Source organism: Ornithorhynchus anatinus, chromosome 10, assembly GCF_004115215.2.
Source record: "Ornithorhynchus anatinus isolate Pmale09 chromosome 10, mOrnAna1.pri.v4, whole genome shotgun sequence".
Classification (NCBI taxonomy): domain Eukaryota; kingdom Metazoa; phylum Chordata; class Mammalia; order Monotremata; family Ornithorhynchidae; genus Ornithorhynchus; species Ornithorhynchus anatinus.
Window position 1 is genome coordinate 54,602,665 of NC_041737.1, and position 20,440 is coordinate 54,623,104.

The following is a 20,440-nucleotide window of genomic DNA, read 5'->3' on the forward strand; positions in this document are numbered from 1 at the left end:
AACAATAATCGATTAGACTGTAAGCCCGTCAAACGGCAGGGACTGTCTCTATCTGTTGCCGACTTGTTCATTCCAAGCGCTTAGTTCAGCTCTGCACATAGTAAGCGCTCAATAAATACTATTGAATGAAAAAGACACATTGCCTGCCCATCATGAGCTTATTTTTAGTAGATTGTTTTGCAGAGAGTAAGCGCTCAATAAATACAAGTGAACACACTCGCACCCATCCACCCACTCCGGGGGCCAGCAGATCCAGTTCTGGCCAGCTGGAGTGTGCTGTGGAGGCATCCTGGCATCGTTCTCTGCCCTGTCCACGTTGCCCTACTTCTCCTCATCATCTGACCATGTGGGCCGCTTTAGCTGGGGGGTGGATTGCTCCCTGCCCTGCTGGAAAATAGCTAACTCTGGTGCAAAAGAGACGACCGAAAACCCTTAGCTGCCTGGCAGCTGGGAATGGGCCCATTCTTGGCTCTTCCGGCTGGGCGGTAGGTCTAAATCAATCAGCGTTATTGAGCACCTATCAGTCAGAGCACGGTAATAATAATAATAATAATGTTGGTATTTGTTAAGCGCTTACTATGTGCCGAGCACTGTTCTAAGCGCTGGGGTAGACATAGGGGAATCAGGTTGTCCCACGTGGGGCTCACAGTCTTAATCCCCATTTTACAGATGAAGGAACCGAGGCACAGAGAAGTTAAGTGACTTGCCCACAGTCACACAGCCGACAAGTGGCAGAGCTGGGATTCGAACTCATGAGCCCTGACTCCAAAACCCATGCTCTTTCCACTGAGCCACGCTGCTTCTCACCCATCAGAGCACTGAAAGAAGGGCTTGGGAGAGTCGAAAATACAATAGAGAACACACATGATCCTTGTCCTCAAGGACTTTACAGTCTAGTAGGAGACAGGCACTAAAATAAATTACAGGTGAGAAGAAGGAAGAGGGTTTAATGACATATCCACAAGTGCTCCAGTGACTTGTGGGGGCTGGGGCCATAAAGGGTGACAGAGATAAGAAATCAACTTTTATTAGAGTATAAGATACTTGAGGGGAAGAACTAAATCCTCTGCTTCTTCTGCAATCCTTGGCACAGAGTAAGAGCTTTAAAAATGCCAAAATTATTTAGGTTTCCTCAATGGCACTAGTAAATGCGCTGCACACAGTAGATCCTTAATAAATACCATTAAGACTAATATTAGTCCGTCTCCTACTTAGAATGTGAGTACGCTGGGCAGGGATTGTCTCTGTTGCCGAACTGTACATTCCAAGCACTTAGTACAGTGCTCTTCACACAGTAAGCGCTCGATAATTACGATCCAATGAATGAATGAACAACCTGATTATCTAGTACCTACCCCAGTGCTTGGCATATAGTGTTTAAGGCATACCACCATTACCATTAGTATTATTCTCCTGCGGGATTGGGTTATTAGGACTTGATGAGGTCACTGATTACATCTTTGTAATTTAAAACAAAATGAATACAATTCAGGTAGCTTCGCTATTTGATTGTAAACTTGTTGAGGACAGAGGTCCTGCCTCCTAACACTATTGTACTCTCCCAGCTTCTCAAGCTACAACTAATAATAATAACAATAATAATTAATAAATTGTATTTGTTAAGCACTTACTACATGCCAAGTACTGTACTAAGTGCTGCGGTGGATCCAAGCAAATTGGGTTGGACACAGTCCCTGTCCCAAGTGGAGCTCACAGTCTCAATCCCCCTTTTACGGATGAGGAACCGAGGCCCAGAAGAGTGAAGTGACTTGCCCAAGGTCACACAGCAGACAAGCGACAGAGTCGGGATTAGAATTTCTGACTCCCAGGCCTGTGCTCTATCCACTTCACCATGCTGCTTCTCTAGAATAGCAGCCCCCCAACCCCGATAGCCTTCCCTCCTTCCAGGTCACTTGTAGGGCAGAAAGAAGGTAAACGAGGAAACCGAGGCAGCCTCTGGGTATTTGTTATATTTTCATTAATAAATAACTTTTCTTTTCTTTAAACACAGAACATGTGACATATTGAAACACACCCACCTTCTGGGCTGCTGCTCCTGGTGGGCCCCCCCCTCCCCGCCGCCCCCCAGCTCCAAAGACAAAGTCTATAAAACAAACACCGACCACGTCCACCTGCGCTACCCCCTCGGGGGGCCGAGGGAGCCCGGACCACCAGCCTCCGCCCTCAGCCGGAGCGAGGGTGGCGAGGGGGGACGGGATGCTCCCGGATCTGGGGGTGAGAAACGAATGAGTGCTGGCCATCCTGGCCCGGTGAGTCACGGACGATGCAAAGACACACGGACGGGCCTCCCACACACACACACAACCCGCCGGCCCTCGGCCGACCTGCCGCCTCCACCCCCGGGCCCTCTCCTCAGAGTTGGGGCGGAGGGGGCGACCGGACACCCGCCTTCCCACCCCCCCGCCGGCCCGCGTGGAGACGTGGCATGGAAGAGTTGTGATGCTGAAGAAGGTGGAGGCTCCCGGATCCCCCGGACCCCTTCCCTCCGAGGGGCTGTGGCGTCCCAGGGCACCCCAGCCCCTCGCCCCCCTCGGGTCCCGCGGCCTTCCGCCAACTAGCCGGGTCCCGGGCGTGAAAGGGGCTGGTCCCTCCTCCCCTCCCTCTCCCCAGCCCCTCTCCCCACTTCACATGACGGAGCAGCTTTTGGCCTTTTCCTTCTTGAAGGCGGAGGAGATGAGTTCCGCCCGGCTGGGCAGGTGCAGCAGCCTCTTGGACAGGCTGCGGGTGGGGCTCTTCGGGGGCAGGGGGCTGCCCTTGTTGAGGCAGACCAGGGAGGCCGTCCGGAAGACGCTGTGGACGCTCTTCTCCGACGTGAAGGCCGAACATTCCAGGTAGATCTCGGCCCCCAACTGCTTGGCCACCGCGCAGCCCTGGCGAGGCGGGGGGAACCCAGGGCCCGTTAGTACCGGCCTGAGTCCCACCCAACCCGCCACCCCCGCACACAAGCTGGCCCCACTGTCTGAGCCCCCTCCACCTCTGCCCCTAGGCCCAGCTCAGGTCACAACCCGTGCAGGGAGGAAGAGGGGCGGCATGGCATAGCGGATAGAGCACGGGCCTGGGAGTCAGAAGATCATGGGTTCTAATCCCGGCACTGCCACCTGCCTGCCGTGTGACCTTGGACAAGTCGCTTCACTTCTCTGTGCCTCAGTTACCTCATCTGTAAGAGGGGGATTGAGACTGTGAGCCCCACGTAGGGCAGGGACTGTGTCCAACTAGATCACACCAACCCCAGCGCTTAGTATAGTGCCTGGCCCACAGTAAGTGCTTAACAAATACCATCATTTTTAATGACAACTGTGAGGGCCCCGGGGGAAAGGAACTGCGCCCGGCCTAACTGGTGTCTACCCCAATGCTTGGCACATAGTAAATACTTCAGTATTATTATTACTAATAATAAGCTCATTGTGGTCAAGGAATGTGTCTGTTATCTCGTACTCTCCCGAACACTTAATACAGTGCTCTGCACACAGTAAGTGCTCAATAAATGACTGAATGTTATTAGTTATTATGTGGCACTTATGTCCATATCTTTAAACTCCATTGCTTCCCCTTACCTGGAAGTTAATATTAGAGTCTGCCTTCCCTGTGCTAGACTGTAAGCTCCCTAAGGGTAGCACCATGGCCTAGCGAATAGAACACGGGCCTGGGAGCTCTAATCCCGACTCTGCCACTCGTCTGCTGTGGGACCTTGGGCAAATCACTTCACTTCTCTGTGCCTCAGTTACCTCACCTGTAAAATGGGGATTAAGACTGTGAACCCTATTTGGGACAGGGTCTGTGTCAACCCAGTCACTTTGTATCTACCCCGGTGCTCAGTACAGTGCCTGGTACATAGTAAGTGCTTAATACCATTATTATTATTATCGTGTCTATCGATTCTACTGTACTAAGTGTGTCTTCCGTAACTATTATTGTTTGAACGGTGGGAAATTCGACCTTTTGGGAGGATGGAGAGGGTACTTGAATACTATTTCATTCCCCACCCCCACTAAATAATAATAATTATGGTATTGTTAAGCACTTACTATATGCTAAGCACTGTTCTAAGCACTAGGTTAGACACAAGTTAATCGGAAACAAGTTCTTCCTAAGAGAAGCAGCGTGCCCTAGTGGAAAGAGCCAGGGACTGGAAGTCAGAAAACCTGGGTTCTAATCCCTGTTCCAACACTTGCCTGCTCTGTGACCCTTGGGCAAGTCACTTCACTTCTCTGTGTGTTTCCTCCTCTGCAAAATGGGGTTCAATATGTGTTTTCCCTCCCAGTTCAGGAATGCAAGTCCCAGTTCAGATCGGGACTGAGTCCAGACAGATTGTATTACAACTACCCCTCTGTTTAGTATACAGCTTGGCCCATAGGAAAACTAACAGTAAGAATAATAATAAAGTGCTTACTATTCCTTACAAGAGTGATGGAGAGGGAGAGCCAGAATTGTATAAATGGTGATTGGGTAACATGGGGGTCCCTTATTCATGACTGAAGCCCCACAGCTGTGGCCCACCTGAGGGCTGACCCACAGGTCTTGGGAGGAGCCACTTCCCCTCCCCCAGACTACCTGACTGCTTGACCTTTCACCTCTGTTTGCCTTCCTGCCCCCTCTCCATAGAAACTTCACCCAAATGGCTCAAATCACTCTCCCTTTCCTCCTCCAGAGCTCACCCCAGTCCCCTCCTTACTTCCTGTCTGTTCTCAGTCAATCATATTTTTTGAGAGTTTAGTACGTGCAGACCACTGTACTAAGCACTTGGGAGAGTACAGTACAACAGAATGAGCAGATATGTTCCCTGTCCATAATGTGTATACAGTGCTCTCTTCTTCCCTCCCAACTCAGCTGCCCAGAACAGCCTCACTCCTTCTACTGTCTTTCCTCTCCCTGATGGTCTTGAAACCACCTCCTCCAGGAAGATTTCCCTCATTCACCCCTTCCCTCCCCACCCCAACAACCCAGCTAGCTACCGCCATATGGCCCATCGTCCCTTTTACCTCCTTCCTGTGTAAGGAGGGACAGAGGGACAGAGGGAGAAAGAGAAGCTGCTCTCTGAAGGTGGGCACTTGGGTCCAATCAACCAGATGTTTACTGAAAGCTTACTTTGGGCTGAGCACAGGACTTGGGCAAATGAAGAGTTCAACGGAGTCACAGTCCTTTCCCTCACAAGTTACAACTTATTCTCTGCCTCAAATTTAAGGCCATTCCTCTGTCCTTGCACTCAGGGATGAATCAACAAAAGGAGCATGGCCTAGTGGAAAAAGCCCAGGACTGAGCATCAGGGAAGCTGGGTTCTAATCCCGGCTCTGCCACTTGCCTGCTGTGTGACCTTAGGTAATCACTTAACTGTCCTATACCTCAGCTTCCTCATCTGTAAAATGGTAATACAATTCTTGTTCTCTCTCCTTCTTAGACTGTCAGTCTCACCTGGGACTGTGTCCAATCTGACTGTGTGACATCTATCCCAGTACTTTGTACATACTAAACTCTTAAGACTACAAACGTTATTATTGGAGGCAATGTAGTCTAGTGGTAAGATTATGGGCAGGTCTGTCTCCCCTTTTAGACTGTAATCCATTTGTGGGGAGAGAGCATGTCTGCTAATTCTACTGCATGGTATTCTCCTGAATGTTCAGTACAGTGCTCTGCACATAGTAAGTGCTCAATAAATATTACTGACTGAAGTCTACTAATATCTCTGGGCCTCAGTTTCCTTACCTGTACAATGGAGGTATGAATCCCTAACTCACAGGTATCCTCATCTCTCCCACTCCCTTTTGTGTCACCCTGATTTGCTCCCTTGATTCATCCCCCTCTCGCAGCCCCACAACACTTGTGTCCATGTCTGTCATTTATTTATTGATGTCTGCCTCCCCCTCTAGACTGTAAGTGTGTTGCGACCAGGGAATGTGTCTGTCGGAATGCATTCTCCCAGATGCTTAGGACACAGCCAGTCAATTGTATTTATCGAGCGCTTATTGTGTGCAGAGCACTGTATTAAGCACTGGGAGAATACATTAGAACAATAGAACAGACACATCCCCTGCCCACCACGAGTTTACAGATAGTAGGCACTTACTAAATATGATCAATAAGAAGAGAGAAAGTGCTAGGGAGGGAGAATCACTAGTTTCTATAGTGAATAGACCCCGGGCCTGGGAGTCAGTGGGTCACGGATTCGAATGTAGGCTCCACCACTTGTCTGCTGTGTGACTTTGGGCAAGTCACGTCACTTCTGGGGGCCTCAGTTACCTCATCTGTAAAATGGGAAAGGAGACTGCAAGCCCCATGTGGGACAGGGAGTGTGTCCAACCTGATTAACTTGTATCCACCCCAGCAATTAGTACAGTGTCAGCTACATAGTAAGTGCTTAACAAATACCAGCTATTATTATTTTTAGTCCTAACAGACCCTGCCGTGCTCCCCCAGCCCCAGCCCTGCCAGTCCCTCACCTGCTCGTAGGAGATGGGGGCCTGCTTCTGGTGGGACAGCTCCATCAGGGTGCTCAAGTCTGTCCGCAGATCCGTCTTGCAGCCGACCAGCAGGACCCGGGTGCTGGGGCAGTAATCCAGGATCTCGGTCTTCCACTGGGCGGACAGAGCGGGGAGTGGGCGAGTGAGTCCCCCGCCCCTGGAGAAGGGCGAGTCCAGCCCCAGGCTTCCCCCGGCCACCCCTCCCCTTCCTCCCGAACCGGGTCCAACCGGTACCCTCGGCCTCACCGACATGCCAGGAGGTAGAAAATGGGACTGTTGGTGCCCGGGGAGGTCTCCCCCTCTGGACTGTAAGCTCTTTGTGGGCGGGGAATTTGTCTGTAATATTGTACTCTCCCAAGTGTTTATGGTGTAGTGGATAGAGCATGGGCCTGGGAGTCAGAAAGTCATGGGTTCTAATCCCAACTCTGCCACTTGTCTGCTTTGTGACCTTGGGCAACTCACTTCACTTCTCTGGGTCTCAGTTACCTCAACCGTAAAGTGAGAATTGAGCCTCTGAATCCCATGTGGAACAGGGACTGTGTCCAACCCCATTTGCTTATATCCACCCAATGCTTAGTCCAGTGCCTGGCATACAGTATGTCCTTAAAAAAGAACATTATTATCATTACAGTGCTTTGCACACAGTAAGTGCTCAATAAATACAATTGACTGACTGACAGGAGGTCTCCCTCCTGCCCTCATCCCTCAGTTTTCCCTCCTTCCCCCAGACTGTCTCCCCTGGGCCTCCTGCTTGTTTAGACCATTCATTCATTCAATCATATTTATTGAGCGCTTAGTGTGGGCAGAGTACTAAGCGCTGGGAAAGTACAATTCAGCAATAAAGAGAGACAATCCCCGCCCACATCTGGCTTACAGCCTAGAAGGGGGAAGACAGACATCAAACAAGTAAACAGGCATCAATATAAATAAATAGAATTATAAATATATACATATATACAGAAGTGCTGTGGGGTGGGGAGAGGTGGGGAAGAGCAAAGGGAGCGAGTCGAGGTGACGTGGAAGGGAGGGGGAGCTGAGGATAAGGGGGGCTTAGTCTGGGAAGGCAAGTCATTAAATTTCTCTTGGCCTCAGTTACCTCATCTGCAAAATGGAGTTTAAATACCTGTTCTCCCTCCTACTTAGACTGTGAGGCCTATGTGGGACAGGGACTGGGTCCAACCAGATTAAGTTGTATCTACCCCAGCGCTTAGAACAGTGATTGGCAACCATTAAAAAATAAACAAACAAAAAGAAGAACTGCTTCTAGAGAACCGGGGTGTCGGGGAAAAAAGACTCCAAACCTGGGCCCCTCCCTCCCCACCCAATCCAGCCTCAGGCCCAGGGTGGACTGATCCTACTACTCAAAGCATCACACAAATCCCTGTTCTCCCTCCTACTTAGACGGTGAGCCCCATGCGGGGCATGGACTGTGAGCGACCTGATTAACTTGTACCTACCCCAGCGCTTGGGACAGTGCTTGACACAGGAGTAAGCGTTTAATACCATAATAATAATAATTACTACTACGGAGGCCTCGGGGGAAGGTGGGGTGTGGGTGTGGTCAGGGGGTGCTCTGCCTCCCTTCCCGGGCCGCAGGGTTCCCCGCCCGGAGGTGACCGGAGCTGACCTTCTTGAGGGCGCTGTCCAGAGTCTCGGGGCGGCTGACGTCGAAGCACAGCAGCACAGCGTCCGAGTCGCTGTAGCAGAGCGGCCGGACGTTGTCGTAATAAGGGGACCCTGGGGAGGAAGAAAACATCAGGAGGGGACCCTAAACCCTGGTACCTCAAGAATGGCTTCCTTGAAATACGATTGATGGGAAGAGCCTCCCCTTTCCTCAGGCACTCCTGGCCTGGAAACCGGCTTCCCAGGACCCCAGAGCTGGGCAGCCCAGGTTACCAGTGGCTTGGAGGTGCGGAGGGCACTCTCGGGTCACCCTCTTGACTCTGCCTTGGGGCCCTAAACAATGGTATGTATTGAGCACTTCATATGTGCAGGGCACTGTATGAAGCACTTGGGAGAGTCCAATACAACAGAATTAGCAGACGTGTTCCCTGCCCATAACGAGCTTACCCTCTAGAGGGGGAGACAGACATTAATATGAATAATTTATAATATAATACAACAATTTATAATATTATATAAGGACATATATGATCGTGTTATATTACAAATGGTTATAGTATAAATTAATATAAGTTCCTTATTGGCAGGAAGCATATCTGCTAATTCTGTTGCATTATATTCTCCCAAGCATTTAATACAGTAAGCTCACTGGGGGCAAGGAATATGTCTGTTCACTGTATTGTTCTCTCCCAAGCACGTAGTACAGCGCTCTGCGCACAGTAAGCGCTCAGTACGACCGAATGAATGCTCTGCACGGTGTAGATGAATGCTCAATAAACACCATCGATAGATCATTTCAAGATATGTACATAAGACCCCCCAAGCCAGACATGGGGTTCTTACCGTCCCCTCCCTCAGCCCCGGGTCTTACAGACCCCGCTGGTCTCGAGGCCCTGCTGGGGGAGCTGAACAGGAGGTCGGCTGTTCCCCCCCAACTCCCAAATCAAATCATTCAGAGATTCCCTTCCCCTTCATCTCTCCTCCAGCCCCCAAACCAAATCAGAGATTCCCTCCCTCTTCATCTCCCCCCCAGCCCCCAAACCAAATCACTCTGAGATTCCCTCCCTCTATGCGTTTTAGCAGGGATGGACTAGTCGAGCCAACGGTGTCCGTGGAGGAAAGCGGGGAGGACTGCTTGGCCGAGGGGGGCCGGGGTCCCGGCCCCCAAGCCCCCTCCCCTCCCACCCCCATGGGAGGGAGCCGCCGTGACTCCCAGAGCCCAGACGCTCCGTGCTCAGAATAGCAAGCATCCCTATTCCCAGCACCCGCCATCGCCATGGAAACCAGAGGGTGGGATGGGGGGGAAGAGACACTGAGGGACCCCCCCCTCTTTTCCGACCCCCCATCGTAGCCCCTTCTCCCTCCGGCTCTGTCTCTTCCCCTGCAGAGACGGGCAAGGGAGGGGGGCACTGCAGCATTGGAGGGGATGGGTGTGAGGGGGGTCCATTTTAGCTCCAGCTCGCCCCCCATCCCCCGGTCCCCGGCCCGAGAGGTGGATGGGGCAGTGGTGGGCTGGGAGGGCGGGGTCCTGGGTCCTGCCTCTGCTCCAGCCCCCGCAGATGGGGGCCCGGGGCTGCGGGTCCGAGGCCAGAGCCGCAGTAATGGGGGGGGGGTGGGGGGTGGAGGGGAGGAGGAGGAGGCCGGAGAGGACTGGAAGGAGGGCTGGGGAGGACTGCGGACCAACCCGGGCACCGTTGGCACGGATGCTGCCCTGGCCCAGCCGGGCGGCCCTTACCAGCTCGGACCCGGGCGGTGGGTGGGAGAGGTGGCCAGTGGACCGGGCGGGGGCGGGGGGCGCGGGGAAGGAGGCGAGTGGCCGCAGAAGGGGGGTCCAGCCGGTAGCCCACCCCTGAACGCCCAGGTCGGCTCCCCTCCCCACCCCCGGGCCGGGCGTCCGCCTGACGCAACCGGCCCTCGCCGGTGCCCTGGTTCGAGCCCATCTGGCACCGATGACCCCCTGGACGCTCGGACCAAGGCAGGGGGCCGGACCCCCTCCTCCCCCCCGGGATGGGCAGGCCCCCTTCTCTCCCCCCATGGGATGGGCAGGACCTCCCTCTCTCCCCACCACCAATTGGATGGGCAGGACCCCCTCCCCCCCCCCATGCGATGGGCACGATCCCGTCTCTCCCCTCCATGGGACGGGCAAGACCCCCTCTCTCCCCACCATGGGATGGGCAAGACCCCCCTCTCTCCCTCCCCCATGGGATGGGCAGACCCCCTTTTTCGCCCCACCATGGGATGGGCAGGACCCCCTCTCCCCCTCCATGGGATGGGCAGGACCCCCTCCCCCTCCATGGGATGGGCAGGACCCCCCTCCCCCTCCATGGGATGGGCAGGACCCCCTCTCTCCCCCCTATGGGATGGGCAGGACCCCCTCTCTCCCCCCCATGGGATGGGCAGGGACCCCTCCCCCCCCCGGGCTGGGCAGGACCCCCCTCCCTGCCCCCCCCTTACCCGAGGTATCCCAGAGACTCAGCTCGACGCGCTGCTCCTCGGACTCCAGACAGGCCGTGTAATTCTCAAACACCGTGGGGACATAGGTCTGCGGGCCGACGACCCCGGGCGGCGGTCAGGGAGTCGTCGGGGCCCGGGGCTGGCGCGCTCTGCCCAGACGGTGGGCATGGGCAGGGCCAAGCAGGCTCCCCTCCTCCCCCGCCCGCCGTCCCGGGGCAGTGCCCTCTCCGGGTAACCCTCCCTCCATCCGTTCATTCAATCCGATTTATTGAGCGCTGACCGTGTGCGGGGCACCGCACTAAACGCTTGGGAAACACCTCCCGCCAGGACACAGAGGGAGCCCGGGGGAGGGGGGCAGGTAGGCCCGGTTTGAGTCTGCGGGGACTTCGGGGCGGGAGAGTTCAAAGTTGGCCCAGGGACCCCCTCCTCCCCATGAGGGGCAGGGCTCGGGGGAGCGGATGCTCTTTTCTAGGGGACCGGGAGGGAGGGGGTTTGAGGAGGGCACCGGGGAAGGGGGGGTGGGGTAGGGGGTAGGGGGTGGGGGGCTCACCTCCGGGTAGCAGTCCTTAGCCAACACCTGGAGCATCGCCGTCTTCCCGCCCTGCACGTCCCCCACCAGGACCAGCTTGCATCTGGCCACAGCCGGCTGGGGGGTCCGTCTCTCCTTCATGGTCACTCCGGCCTGCGCCTTCCCCTCCTCCGGGGGACCGAGATCGGGGACACGGGGCGGGAGGGGGGGGACACCCGGCTACCGCACCCCAGCCTGCCCTGCCCTGCCCACCCGCCCCCCGCCCTCTAACACTTGCCCCGCTGCCGCCAGGCCGGGTGAAGACGGGCGGGGGGAAGAACTGACACTTTATAGCAACCCCCAGCCAATCACAGAGGGAGGCAGATTCTCTCAGAGCCAATCCGGAGAGAGGAATCCCCTCGGCAGCCAATGGCGGAGGGGGCAGGTCGGGACTCCTTCTCTCTTTAAGCCAGAACCTCTCCTTCCCCGAAGGGTCCCCAGGGAGTCAGATAACATCATCATCATCATCATCATCACATCACCATCATAAGCTCCTTGTGGACAGGAAATGTGTCCGTTTATTGCTGGATTCTACTCTCCCAAGCGCTTAGTACACTGCGCTGCGCACAGTAAGCGCTCAATAAATAGGATTGCGTGAGTGATAATTGTGGTATTTTGTTAAGCGCTTACTACGCGCCAGGCAATGTTCCGAGCGCTGGGAGGGATACAAGGAAATCGGTTTGGACCCAATCCCTGTCCCACATAGGAAATCACAGTCTCAATCCCCATTTTACAGATGAGATGACTGAGGCACAGCAAAATGACTTGCCCTTCTCCAACCCCCTATTCCTAGACTACCTACCTGTAGACTCTGAGCTCGCTGCGGGCAGGGAACGTGTCTACCGACTTCGTCGTACTGTCCTCTCAGAAGCACTCAGTCAGTGCTCTGCACACAGTAAGAGCTCAGTAAATGCCACGGATGACCCTGTTCCTCGGTTCACTTCCAGGCTCTGGCCCGGCCCTTCTCACCTCCCTCCCCTCTCCCAGCCGCCTGGATCCGTCTCCTTGCTAATAATAAAGATCATAATAATCGTGGTATTTGTATCGTGGTATTTGCTTACCACACGCCGAACACAACGTTAAGCGCCGGTGTAGATGCAGAACAATCAGATAGGACGCAATCCCTAACCTACATGAGAATCACCGTCCAAGGGAGAGGGAGAAGAGGTATTTAATCCCCATTTTACAGATCCTCATTTTACATCTGAGGAAACTGAGGCCCAAATAAATCAAGTATTCTGTCTCTAACCCTTTCCTAAACTGAGTTTCTCCAGGAAGACCCCCTTGGATTCTTCTACCCTTAAAACCTCAGATGATCCTGACCGGCAGAGCAGGACAAGAGGGGAACATGGCATATGAGAAGAATGGTCTGGACAGTGTTCAGACCCCACTCCTGCCAAGTCAATCGATCAACCAATTAATAGCATTTTTTTTGAGCTCTTACTATGTGCAGAGCATTGTACTGAGGGCTTGGGAGGATATACATCAGTTGGTAGACACAATGCCTGTCCTCAGGGACCCTATAGTCTTCTTGGGCCGAAAGACCATAAAATACATTGCAGAGAGAAGGTTCACCAGAGACAATCAACCAGATTATCTTGTATCTGCCCCAGCATTTAGTAAAGTGCCTGGCACATAGTAAGCGCTTAAATGCTTTTAAAAAATTTAATATCGATGTCTGTCTCTCTTGCTTTACTGAAAGTTCCTCAAGGGCAAGAATCACGTCTACTAACTCTATTGTGCTCTCAAACACACTTATGATTATGGTTGTTGTTATTAATAATAACAATAATAGTATTTGTTGAGAGCTTACTCTGCCTAGAACTCTAGTAGATGCAAGATAAGCAGGTCTGACACAATCCCTGTCCCACACGGGGCCACCAGCCTAAGTAGGAGGGAAAACAGATAATGGATCCCCATTTTACAGATGAGAAATCTGGGGCCTAGAGAAGTAAAGTGACTTTCCTAAGATCACACAGCAGAGAAGTGCCAAGTCAGGTTTAGAAACCTGGTCCTCTGCCTCCCAGGCCCAGCTTTCTCAATTAGGCCACATTGCTTCTCATGCTGCTGAGTAAAGTGCTCTGCTTACAGTAAGCGCTCAATCAATTCTGTCGACTGAGTGATCGATAGAGCAGGGCATCACCCAGAGTCTCTGCCTCTGAAGCAGTTCCCCTGAAGCCCAGGGAGCAGGAAGCTGGGAGGTGGGGGTGAGGGGCGGGAACGACGGGGCTTGGCTTTTGGCTTCCAAAAATGACGGCAGCGGCTTCGTCACCCAGGCTGAAGTCCAAAGCCTTGGGCCCCGGGGAGCAGGGAGGCTTATCTGAGGGACTTTTCCCCACACACCCAAAGGCCTCTGGGTTGAGGTTGTACTAGCCGCTTGCCCAGGGTGGGGGTCTGCAATGACTCCAGCAAGCATAGAAGTGAGCCCCCCTGCTCCCCCTCTGCCCCCTGGCTCAGCTGGGACCCCCTCCACATTTCTCTCACATTTCATTGCCGGGGTCCCAGGCTGGGCTGGAGGACTGGGGGTGTGGCAGAGAAGCAGCGTGGCTCAGTGGAAAGAGCACGGGCTTAGGAGTCAGAGGTCGAGGGTTCTAATCCTGGCTCTACCACTTATCAGCTGTGTGACTTTGGGCAAGTCACTTAACTTCTCTGTGCTGCAGTAACCTCATCTGGAAAGTGGGGATTAAGACTGTGAGCCCCACGTGGGACAACCTGATTACCTTGTATCTACTCAGTGCTTAGAACAGTGCTTGGTACATAGTAAGTGCTTAACAAATACCAAAAAAAAAAAAAAAGCCCACCCAAGGGTCCCAGGTGGGTGGAATTGGTCTGCTAGCTTGTAAGATCCTTGAGGGTGGAGATCATGTCTATCAACTCTTTTGTAGCCTCCCAAGAATTTAGTACAATTCTCTGTACACACACCTTAGGAGCTCCATAACTACAACTGCTTAACTTCTCTGTGCCTCAGTGCCCTCATCTGTAAAATAAGGATTAAGAGTGTGAGCTGTCTGTGGGAGAGGGAAAGTGTACAACCTGATTAATTTGTAATAATAATAATAATGTTGGTATTTGCTAAGCGCTTACTATGTGCCGAGCACTGTTCTAAGCGCTGGGGTAGACACAGGGGAATCAGGTTGTCCCACGTGGGGCTCACAGTCTTAATCCCCATTTTACAGATGAGGTAACTGAGGCACCGAGAAGTTAAGTGACTTGCCCAAAGTCACACAGCTGACAAGTGGTAGAGCCGGGGTTCGAACCCATGACCTCTGACTCCAAAGCCCGTGCTCTTTCCAGTGAGCCACGCTGCTTCTCTATCTATCTATCTATCTATCTATCTATCTATCTATCTATCTATCTATCTATCTATCCATCTATCTATCTATCTATCTATCTATCGTATCTATCCCAGTGCTTAGAACAGTGCTTGGCACATAGTAAGTGCTTAACAAATACTGTTGTTATTATTATCATTACTATTACTAATTGACTGATTGATTGGTCCAGTGTAGAGCTAACAGTTCTTACCCTGAAGTGCACTAGGGTCTGTGGGGGAGGGGTCCCTCAGGAACATGCAGATAGGGGGAAGCGTTTGGATGCAAGGGGGAGAGAGGAAGGTAGGGAAGGGGTTAATTGGGGAACTGCACCATGAAGGAGAAGAGAAACATCATGGCCTAATGGATAGGGCCTGGGCCTGGAAGTCAGAAGGACCTGAGTTCTAATCCTGGCTCTGCTACTTGTCTGCTGAGTGACCTTGGGCAAGTCACTTTGCTTCTTGTGACTCAGTTCTCTCATCTGTAAAAGGGGGATTAAAGCTGTGAACCCCATGTGGGACTTGATTAACTTGTGCCTACCCCAGCACTTAGTACAGTTTCTGGCACTTAATAAATGCTTAACAAATACCATTAGAAAAAAAAGAGGAGAAGGGGAGGCAGACAGGAGGATGTGCGGGAGAGCAGGCAAGTTGAAGAGGGGGTGGAAAGTTCCAAAGGCCACAGACAGGAAGGCCATGGTGGGGCCAAGGAGCCAGACTGATCGATCTGTAAAGAGCTGACCCCTCCCCCATTCCCTTGACCAATCCCCTCCCTTGCTCTGACCACTGACCACTACCTGGAAAAAGCAGAGGTTGGCCAGGGAATTACTCCCGTTGAGCTATCTATCTGCTCTGTTCATGACCCTATTCAACTTCCCTCTTCCTCCCCCTTCACAGCAGGGGGTTCCTGATTCCCCCCCTCCCCAACTCCCCCAAGGGTGAGCTGAGAGACGTGAGGTCACCCTTTGGCCCTCCTCCAGGACCAAGCTGCCTCTTCCATCCTGAGGTTGGTCTCAGTCTCTGCCAAGATCACATTGAGCGTCTGGGGCTTGGAAATTCCAAATTTTACAAACTCCAGTGCTTCCTCCTCTCTACTGTTTATTTAGTGTCTGTCTCCCCCCACTAGATCGCATCAATCCATGGTATTTACTGAGCACTTACCATGTGCAGAGGACTGAACTAAGCACTTGGGAGAGGGCCAGACTGCGAGCCCATTGTTGGGTAGGGATTGTCTCTATCTGTTGTCAAACTGTATTTTCCAAGGGCTTAGTACAAGGGTCTGCACACAGTAAGCACTCAATAAATACAATTGAATTAATACAATAGATCCGATAGTCATGATCTACCACAAGGAGCTTACAATCTAGTGGGGGAATCTGGCAATAAAATAAATTACAGATAAGGGAAACCCCAAAGTATAAAGATATAGATAAATTCAAGGAGCTGACTACTACTTACTCTGTTTTAATATACTCTCCTAAGCAACCTAGTACAGTGCCCTGCCCAGTGCTTTGCACACAGAAGCAGTGTGTCCTAGTTGATAGAGCTCGACTCTGGGAGCCAGAAGAACCTGGGTTCAAATCCTGGCTCTGCGGCTCGTCTGCTGAGTGACCTTGGGCAAATCATTTCACTTCTCTGCCTCGGTTCCCTCATCTGTAAAATGGGGATTAAGACCATGAGTCTCATGTGGGTCAGGGACTGTGTCCAACCTGATCAGCTTGATTCTTCCCCAGCACTTAGTACGGTGCTGGCCATTAGTAAGCACTTAATAAATACCATTAAAAACAAAAAACAAACAGTAGCTGCTCAGGAAATACCATTGATTTTTTGGAGAAGACATTCCCACTCTTTATCAAGTCCAGACACCCAAAATTCGGAGCTCTGAAGCTCTCCACATCAGGAATGAGGGGCTGGGGGTGGGAGGCAATGCCCTCCTAGGGGTTGTTGAGGGATGGGGTTGGGGATGAGAAGGATGGGAGGCGCCTGTTGTGGGAACTGGTGGATTGCGCCAGTGTAGAAAGAACCTGCAAAGGGGAAACCCCCGGCCTGTGGAGAAGGGAAAGGAAATAGGTTGGCTGAGCCAGGGGCCGGGGCGGGGGGAAGGAGAATTCCAGGAAGCTCACAGGGACTCTCGGGCTGGCCAGTCTCCCGCCCGGCTGGGACATTCCCACCGATGCTCAGGAGACGCAGTTTCCCATAAGGGGGAGGTGGGAGTGGGGCGGCACAAGATGGGAGGGGCAGGAGGGCAGTTTCCCTACAGGACTGGGCCGTGAGGCTGGGGTTGGGGGCGAGTGGCTTAGGAGGGCTAGGGTCAGGGTCAACTCAGGGTCACAACCAGGCCAGGGTTGGAGCTAGAGCTTCCTGCTAGGGTTGGCTCTTGGTTGGGGGCTTTTTTAGGGGGACATGCTTGGCACACAAGAACTTAACAAATACTAGATGATGATGATGATTGTTATTAATATATTCATCTTCATCATCAGGAGCAGCTGGTACATCAGAGTTTAAGGTCCTGAACTAAAAGCCTGCCTGTCGCAACCATTTCTGCCAGCTCAGGGGTTGGGGGAGTCGGGAGGGGGTCCCTGATTCTGGGGAGCCCAGGAAGGGATAGTACATGAAATGGGACATGCACGCACACACAATATCACATCACATCCACTGCAGTAGGCATACGTACACACTCACACACAGCCCCAGACACAAACGGGAGCAGTGTGGTCTAGTGGATAGAGCGCAGGCCAGGGAGTCAGAAGGACCCGGGTTCTAATCCCAGCTCTGTCATTTTCTGCTATGTGACCTTGGGCAAGGCACTTCACTTCTCTGTGCCTCAGTTACCTCATCTGTAAAATGAGGATTAAGATTATGAGCCTCGTGTGGGTCAGGGACTATGTTCAACCCAATTATCTTGTATCTACCCCAGTTCTCAGAACAGTGCCTGGCACCTAATAAGCACTTAACAAATACCATAAAAAACACAAAAAAAGCCAAAAAACGAAACAAAAAAAAGTGCAGTTGCACTTCCAGTCAGTCACACCTGCTGCAATAGACACACACACAGAGTTCCAGATACACGCAGCCTCACATACACACATGATCACAGACACACATCCAGCCACAGTAACCTGCTCACCCCCTCCCAAGTATTCAGTGCCACTGAGACAGATCCCACCTGTGGGTCTCTCTGGGTGGTGCCTGGATCTGAGGCGGTGACCAGATGACACCAAGCTAGTGGTGTCTGGCTCAGGCCACTGTTGTCCCCGGGGTCTTTCCATCCCATTTCCAGAGGACATTTGGGGTTAGGCCCGGCTGACAGAATTCCCTCCAGTCTCCCCCTGCCCTAGCTAGGGGACTGCAAATGGGAAGAAGTGTGGCCTAGTAGATAGAGCCCTGGCCTGGGAGTCAGAAGGACCTGGGTTCTCACTCCGACTTTGCCACTTTGCTGTGCTAACTTGGGCAAGTCACTTCACTTCTCCGGGCCTCAATTAACTCATCAGTAAAATTGGGATTCAGATTGTATGTGCCAAACACTCTTCTAAGCACTGGGGTAGATACAAGGTAATCAGATTGGACACAGTCTCTGTCCCACATGGGGCTCACAGTCTCAATCCCCATTTTACAGATGAGGTAACTGAGGCCCAGAGAAGTGAAGAGACTTGCCCAAGATCACACAGCAGGCAAGTGGCAGAGCTAGCATTAGAACCCATTACCTTCTGACTCCTTGGCCTGTGCTCCATCCACTACACTATGCTATAAACACACAGTAACACACCCGCACACACACACACAGGTGGGGCCAGTTCTCCCGGGCCCAGGCCCTCAGAGGCCTGGGATGCCTGCACTGGGGACTCCTGGCATCACCATGGAAACTGGAATCTCTACGTCTCCATTTCGGGATGCCATGGGGACAGGACTGGATTTGGGAGGGGGAGAAGCATCGCAGCGTCGGCACATGCCGCCGCAGAGGCGTTGGACTCGGGGTCCGGCCCTCGGTCGAGAGGCGCCGCAGCTGACCGCTGGCTCTGGAAGGCTGAGGGAGGGAGCAGAATCCACTGGGTCTGGGCATCATGAGGGAGGGACAAGGGACCCTCCAACCCTGGCCCTTGCCTGCCCTGAAGGGGCTGTAGCATCATCCTCACTTCTTTCAAACATGCTTATCATCCCCTACCCTAAAAAAACCCTCCCTCGACCCCATGACTCCCTCTAGTTATCACCCCTTCTCCCTCTCACCATTCCTCTCAAAACTCCTTGAGCAATTTGTCTATTCCTGCTGACTCCACTTCCTCTCCTCCAATTCTCTTCTTGCCCCCCTCCCATACGGCTTCCACCCTCTTCACTACACAGAAACTGCTCTCTCTAATGTCACAAGTCGCTTTTTTCTTCCTAAATCCAACAGCCTCTACGCCATCCTAATCCTCCTCAACCTCAGCTTCCTTCATTGCTGTGGGCCATCCCATTCTCTTGGAAACGTTATCCAACCTTGGCTTCACTGACACTGTCCTCTTCGGCTCTTCGCTCCACCTCCCCCCCCCGTAACTCTGGGGGTCCCTCAAGGCTCAGGGCTGGGTCCCCTTCTATTTCCCACCTACACTCACTCCCTCAGAGAGAACTCATTTGCTCCCATGGCTTCAACTACTATCTAAAGGGGTGATTCCCAAATCTACCTCCCCAGCAGTGACCTCTCTCCCTCTCTGCTGTCTCTTATTTCCTCCTGCCTTCAGAACATCTCTACCTGGTTGTCCCACCAACACCTCAAACTTAACAAGTTTAAAATAGAACTCCTCATCTTCCCCCACAAAACCTTGCCCCCCCCACCCCCACGCCATCTTTCCCATCACTATAGATATCACCACTATTTCCCTATCTCACAAGCCCATAACATTGGCATTTTCCTCAACTCATCTCTCTCATTCCACCCACATATTAAATCTGTCTCCAAATTCTTTCGGTTTTACCTTCACAACATCACTAAAATCCGCCCTTTCCTATCCATCCAAACTGCTATTATAGTGATCTAAGCATTTATCCTATCCCACCTTGATCACTGCATCAGTCTCCTTTCTGACCTCTCTCCTCATCTCTCCCCACACCAATCCTTACTTCACTCTGCCGCCCTGATCATTATTCTAAAAAAAATCACACAGTTCAGGTTACCCCACTCCAAAATCTCTGACGGTTGCCTATCCGCTACTGCATTAGACAGAAACTCTTTTCCATCTACTTTAAAACATTTAATCACCTTGCTCCCTCCTATCTTACCTTATTGATTTCCTACTACAACCCAGCCCACATGCTTTGCTTCTCCAACACCAATTTACTCACTGTGCTTCAATCTCATCTGTCTCACCACCAATCACTTGCCCACAACCTGCCTCTGGCCTGGAATTCCCTCCCCTTTCATATAACAATGATGGTATTTGTTAAATGCTTATTACGTGTCAAGCACTGTTCTAAGCGCTGGGGTACATTCAAGTTAATCAGGTTGGACACAGTCCCTGTCCTACATGGGGTTCACAGTCTTAATCCCCATTTTACAGATGAGGTAACTGAAGCATGGAAGCATGAAGTATGGAAAAGATAAGTGACTTGCAGAAGGTCACACAACAGACAAATGATGGAGCCAGGATTAGACCCCCCCAGGTCCTTCTGACTCCCAGGCCTGAGCTCTATCCACTAGGCCATACTGCTTCCCTCTGATAGATCACCACATTCCCCACCTTCAAAGCCTTATTAAAATCACATCTTCTCCAGAAGGCCTTCCCTGATTAAATCCACATTTCCCATACTCCCTCTCCCTTCTGTGTCCCGTATGCACTTGGATCTGTACCCCTTAAGTACTTGATGTTCACCCCACAGCATTTATGTACATATCCATAATTTATTTTAATGTCCGCCTGCCCCTTTAGTCTTTAGTATGTTGTGGGCAGGGAACATATCTACTATTCAGTGGTATTATACTCTCTTGAGGGCTTAGTAAGTGCTTTGCACACAGCAAAAGCTAAGTAAATTCCATCG

The 20,440-nt window shown here is 52.3% G+C and overlaps 1 protein-coding gene across 1 annotated transcript; it reads right to left on the reverse strand.

Annotated features, from left to right (window-relative positions):
* Nucleotides 1–1,950: 1,950 nt before the first annotated feature.
* Nucleotides 1,951–11,320, reverse strand: RND1 (Rho family GTPase 1). Its single transcript, XM_029073740.2, has 5 exons — nt 11,104–11,320; nt 10,554–10,641; nt 8,104–8,213; nt 6,456–6,590; nt 1,951–2,891 (listed from the first exon to the last, which is right to left on the reverse strand). The coding sequence occupies exons 1-5, from the start codon at nt 11,221–11,223 to the stop codon at nt 2,646–2,648; spliced, it is 699 nt and encodes a 232-aa protein (XP_028929573.1). The 5' UTR covers nt 11,224–11,320; the 3' UTR covers nt 1,951–2,645.
* Between the last annotated feature and the right edge of the window lie 9,120 nt (nt 11,321–20,440).

Coding starts and splice junctions, on each gene's coding strand:
- RND1 (XM_029073740.2), bottom strand. CDS start 11,223: ATGAAGGAGAGACGGACCCCCCAGCCGGCTGTGGCCAGATGCAAGCTG. Junction 6,591..8,103: donor TGGACAGCGCCCTCAAGAAG/GTCAGCTCCGGT, acceptor CTGTCCGCCCAG/TGGAAGACCGAGATCCTGGA. Junction 2,892..6,455: donor CCCCCATCTCCTACGAGCAG/GTGAGGGACTGG, acceptor CCGCCTCGCCAG/GGCTGCGCGGTGGCCAAGCA.